Consider the following 6,200-nt stretch of genomic DNA (forward strand, 5'->3'; position numbering starts at 1 on the left):
TAAGAAAGAACTAACTCAAGTTACTAATAGTAAATAAGATACACTGTGGAAACATGCAAGCAAATGACAGAGTTGGACTAGAAATAAATTTGAAACAGGATAAACCAAAAGCACCCAACAACCTCTAAAATAAGAATACAAATTGAATCTTAAGCACAAATAGAATCATACCAAATCTTAAAAAACCACCATGTTAACTTCTCTACTGAGATTGATTCTTACCTCTTTTTTTTTTTTTAAAGATCGAACCTTGTTCTCTCACTTTGCCATCATCACCTTCACGAATTCCTCATAGTTGATCTGGCCATCACCATCCACATCAGCCTCACGGATCATTTCATCAACTTCCTCATCAGTCAGTTTCTCACCAAGATTTGTCATAACATGGCGAAGCTCAGCTGCAGAAATGAAGCCATTTTGATCCTTGTCAAACACCCGGAAAGCCTCCTTGAGTTCTTCTTCAGAGTCTGTGTCCTTCATCTTTCTTGCCATCAGATTCAGGAACTCAGGGAAATCAATGGTCCCATTCCCATCAGCATCAACCTCATTGATCATGTCCTGAAGCTCAGCTTCTGTTGGATTTTGTCCTAGAGATCTCATAACGGTTCCAAGCTCCTTAGTAGTGATACAACCTGCATCAATGGCAATAAATCATCACTACAATGGAAATAACAAAGCGAGAAAGAATTTAACACAAACTGATGTCTACAGATCTAAGCACATTCCATCAATAAAGTAGATATGTGATCTTATATTACAGCTTGAAAACAATGCTTTCATCTATTGATTGAGATCCGGCTACAGACGAAAGATTTCTCTACACAAAACAAACGAAACTGATCCAAGTGCGAACTCTTATTGGTCTTTGATTTTTTACTGAAACCATAACAATCCCTAACTCGCCCAATTGCATTTTAGGCGTATCAAAATCGCCAATCAGAGATCAGATCTGGTATGAGGAGAAGATTGTGTGCAATATTGTGGTTCATGAACCGCTTGTTCGTGTGAAATACGTTAATTCATAAGAAACAAATACGTAAATGGAGAAATCGGAAGAAAGAGCAAAACAATATTGAAAGAGAGGGAGCTGACCATCTCCGTCCTTATCGAATAGGCTAAAAGCTTCCTTGAATTCGGAGATCTGATCATCGGTAAGCTGATCCGCCATTGCTTTTCAACACAGGAGGAAGGGAAGATGAAAAATCGTGGTAAGATCGAGGGGGTGGTGTTACAACTCAGGGACTGCGTTTAAGGGGTGATTTTTATATATACAAGTGCAAAGCGATTGTTTGCCACTTTGCCTAGTCCCACCTTTTTACCATCGTACCCTTCTTTGTGAATTATTTGGGAATTGGGATGTAAGTTGTGAGGTTATATCAATATCATATTAGTATTAGTAGATTAGTAGAGTAGTATAGTTACACTTTTAAGTATTAATTAATTAAGTTGAATTTTGATGATTATATTGATAAAAGTTAGATATCGTTGTATTTGTTGATAGATAAATATAAAATATCAGTACTATTAAGTAACTTTAATATATATTGTTGAATGAAAACGTATTTTATAAGATCAAAGTCATAGGTAGAAAACATACATAAAAATAAACAAGTAAACATAAAGTGAAAGAGTTATATTCAATTGAAGTAGGAATGGAAAAAGGAAAAGCCGAAATGAAATTAGTCATGCAGAACTTCTAATAACAGTTTACAAATTGCGTCGAGTTCATGAACGTGACACGTCTATGCAAGGGTTTGGCGTAAACGTTGAATTAAGTTGTTATTTCAAAAAGGGCATTGTATAATTGGAAGACACGACGTGAAATCGAGATACGACACGACACGTAGATAGTACGTTGCTATGACATACGAGTCATTTAACCAGACTCGACGCGTCTATTAGCTAAACGCGACACGTTCACACCGACTCCAAGCATGTATGACCTGTTAGAAACAAAATTTGTTGGAGAATAATTACTCAATAACGAACCAGAGCTATACTCTGGTGATTTTCAGTTGGGAAGAAGGGGATTTTTAAGCTCAATTAACCCATTAAGTGGATTAAGGTATCATCTTTCCTTTGTAATTAGCTATTTGAGCTCAATTAGTGTAAAGATTGCAAGATTTGTTAAAACTCGAACTAAAGCTTAAATTTATAATACCATGTTGTTACTAGTATGAGAAAAATGATTATGAGCTTACTTAACGAATTCTACGGTTGAATTATTAAAGTTGTTAATTAAGGTTATAAACCCTAGTGAAATTAATAGGAGTGTGAAATTATTTTGACTTAACGAATTAATTCACTTAGATGTGATATATATGAAGCTTAATTAGTTTGTGACATAGAATTTTCAAGTAAAGTTAGTGATCAACCAAGTGATTCTTTTGATTAAGAATAGTGATTAATCTCTTGATGAGTCGAGACAAGTTTTAAGGAGCTTAATATGTTTTTTGAATAAGCTTTGGCAATGAAGACAATTCATGTGCATCAAGTGGGGACTAAAAGCCAAAGTGGTAGTTAGTTTTCACTAACTAACAAGGTGTTTTAAAGTACTTTATAGTTAGTATTGGTTGTGTTTCCATAATTATTTGAATAAGAAAAGTATGATGTTATATAACATTGCTCAATAATTAGTTATGGATTAGTGATACGACATGAAATTATATATGTGATATCGTCTTTAATGGATTTTGTATTATGAAAAGGGAGGATATCCCAAGTTGATTATATGAACTCTTTTTAAAGAATACATATGTGTTCAGGAATACATGGTTGAATACTTAATGAATTAAGTATTGAAAAATGCAATTTATACTCATTGATGTGTTCATATGCTAAGTGAAATGTACTCATTGTTTTTGCCATGGGTAAAGTATAATGACATGTCTATGTGTGTACTTATATAACATTGAGTAAAATGGCGATGAGTGAAAATTCCTTATATTATGCATATTATTATAAGTAGTTGGAGAGTATGGTATGACATGTAGCCACACATCATTGAATGAAATGTATATGTACATGTTTATTTTACTAGGAGTCCGCATATGGACTGAAGTTTGCATAGTAAAAGATAAGTGAAAGTAATTATTGGTTTGCCAAGGGGTCTTCATGGGGACCAAAGAGACTTTGATGAGAATGTGTCACAACTAGCATTTTCAGCTAGGAAATTCTATTTTCATGTAAACATCAACTATTGTAAGACTTTTTCTCTAAGCAAATATCATACTCTAAGCTTGATCAAAATCAGTTATTTGAATCAAAACTCCTCAGTGAAGTTCAAAACCAAATACAATACACCTTATATATTCAACTATGTGTTGAAAACCCTAAAAATCCCAATTCAAGTTTATTACGGACCAGGATCCTCTTATTGGGCCTAATGGACCAATAAACTTTCAATTTGACTATTTTGGGCCAAGGAACCCAATATGGGCTCTAATTGGACCCACATCCATGAAACTAAAGTATTTTGGGTCATGTGGGCCTAAAATGATTCATCTTATCTTTAATGGGCCATGATGGGCCATAAATGGTTTCATAAGCCCTAATGGGCTGTAAACTATATTCTTGGGCTTAATTAGGCCGTGAACCCTCATAAGGGCCCAACAGGCCGAAAAATCTTTATTTTGGGCCTCATAAATTCGAACTAAGTCAAAAAAGGGCCCAAACTATCTCATTTCCTTTTTCCTTGCCCCATTCTCGGCCCAATTAAAAAAAAAGATTAAATATATAAGTGCCACCTAATCTTTGTATGGTGGACTTCCATGCTATAACACATCAAATAACAAGGAGATCACATACACCCATGCAACATCACTTCAACATTTCCTTCCTCTTCTCTCTTCATTTTAACTCTCGGCCATAAGGGCCACACCACCAAACTCTTTCTTTATTTTCAAGCATAATATTCTCTCAAACTCCCCAACAAAAGTTCCACTCTTCTCCCTCCTAAAAATTGTGAGTATTAGGCGGGTTTTCAAGAAGATCACTTCAAGCTTCATATTGTGGTAAGATCTTACAAAATAAAGTTAATATACTTTCTTTTAAACTCAATCACTCCTCTTACACACATGCTTTTCGTGAATCATGTTTCCTAGAACCCTCTAAGTTCGAAAACCTCCTCAAGAACACATCTAGGGCTAAGATCTCCTCATAAATTAAATCAAAAACCGAAAAATTCAAATCAAAGTGAGTTCAGACCCCCTATTTTCAGTTTTTACTTTGTTTTGGGGGAGATTACCAGTTGTTTTGTGTATATCTATGTGTGTATGCATGATTTTGTGTGTTTTCTTTAGTTACATATGTGTTTATGTGTTGTAAACTTCATAAACTTAAAGATCTACTAAAATATGATGATGTTCGTATAACATAACACTTATTTCAACATATCGCACTAGAAAAAGGTTTAAAACACATTTGGGATACTTGAATCTAAGAAAAACTTCATAAAAGGGGCTAAAATCGCCAAAATGACAAGGTATGGGTTATTTATGTAACTCACGGCTAGTAAGGGGTTCAAAAGGAAATTTTTGCTAAATAATGGCTACTCTCGACATTTGAGACCTTATAGGGACCAAAAATGTAAATATTTTCATAAATGGGCCTTATTTGGGCTTCTCACGGTTTTGGGCCCAAAATTTGAAAATGTTGATCTTTTGTGGGTTTAGTTGTCATTTTCAAGAAAGTTGTGTCAAAAAATGTAAATTTTTGATAAAAAGGGTCAAAGTTGCAAAATTATGAACATTTGGGCCAAAAAGATGAAATTTTCTATAAATGGGCCGAAAATGTATATTTTCACAAAAACCAAGCCAAAAATGATATTCTTGACAAAAATGAGTTAAAAATGTTATATTTACAATTACTTGCCTTAAATACAAGTTTTGTCCAAAATGGGGCCTAAAATGTTATTGTTACTAAACTTGGGCCTTAATTGTAAATTTTTGGCTTAATGAGCCAAGAATGACAATTTTACAAAAAGTGGGCTTTTATACCATTTTAGCAAATAATTGAGTTACTATTAGCAAAATAATAACAAACGGGCTAATTTTGTCGTTCTCATGTTATCGGGCCTTAGTGGCCCATTTATATGTTTGATAGGTCCTGAATACTATTTATATGTTTATTGGGCCTCATTGACCCATTAACATGCACGACGAACCTTGGATACTATTTGATGGGTTTTGGTCCTAAGAACATCCTATGTGCTCATACAAACCCTAATGCTTGGATCTAGGTTTCTCTATTGTACATGCAAATTATCCAAGACTATAAACCCTAATTCTAGCATTCAAGTAATCATATTAACATGAGAATAGGTTTAAGATGTTACCTTGATTGTTATGTAGCAATAACAATCCCAAATCTCCTTGTATTGACTTTGGAAGGCTTAGAGTCACAAGTGTCACTCCTCTAATGGTTCACAAACACCATAAGCAAGAGGATGAAGAGGAGAGAGGATGGAGGCTGCCCAAAAACGTCTACAAACCCTAGAATAAGTCTTAGCCATGTTTTTGGTCATAAGGGATCTCTTTATATAGGAGGCAATTAGGGTTATCTAACAAGGAAACCCTAATTTGGATGCTTAAGCCCTAAGCAACCCATGGAGCCCTTTCCTTAAAGCCTTGGACGATTTCATATGGGCTTCCCCCATAGAATTCGTCCACCTTATAATAAAAGGCAATCCATGGCCGAAATTGCAATTATCTTATAATTACAATTCCAGTCCCTTAAGTTTAATTAATCTCTTTTAGTCACAAAACTAATTACCAATTAATTATTGACTAATATTAATTAAACAATATGATTTCTCCTTTAATATATTATTCTCATAATATATTAATAAATCATATTTAATCCTTTCTCTCCATAATTCATCCTATCAAGTTGCTTTGGTGAAGGCAACCCAAAAGGACCATGCACCATCGGGTCAAGTACATACCAAAATAGTTTTGGACTTAGACACTAATCTAACAGTCTCCCACTTGGATAAGTCTAACAACTATTTTACGTATGACTTCAGATCCTGATCTGCAATCGTAGCTTGCCAAAGCCGCTGTCAACTCTGATCCTATCAGATACGCGTGTCCTTAGATAAGGGATCATATATTCCTCCATTCTAGATATCATATGAGACATGATTTCTAATCATTCTCTCTGTACTATATCTCGATTCTCGATTTATGACGATCGACTAA

At 34.4% G+C, this 6,200-nt stretch overlaps 1 protein-coding gene across 1 annotated transcript; it reads right to left on the bottom strand.

The window, feature by feature from the left end:
* Positions 1 to 1,279, bottom strand: LOC145053162 (calmodulin-7). Its single transcript, XM_079001172.1, has 2 exons — positions 1,093 to 1,279; positions 1 to 632 (listed from the first exon to the last, which is right to left on the bottom strand). The coding sequence occupies exons 1-2, from the start codon at positions 1,166 to 1,168 to the stop codon at positions 259 to 261; spliced, it is 450 nt and encodes a 149-aa protein (XP_078857298.1). The 5' UTR covers positions 1,169 to 1,279; the 3' UTR covers positions 1 to 258.
* Between the last annotated feature and the right edge of the window lie 4,921 nt (positions 1,280 to 6,200).

The sequence above is a fragment of the Lactuca serriola genome, chromosome 5 (genome assembly GCF_051521515.1).
Source record: "Lactuca serriola cultivar US96UC23 chromosome 5, Lser_US96UC23_V15, whole genome shotgun sequence".
Classification (NCBI taxonomy): Eukaryota; Viridiplantae; Streptophyta; class Magnoliopsida; order Asterales; family Asteraceae; genus Lactuca; species Lactuca serriola.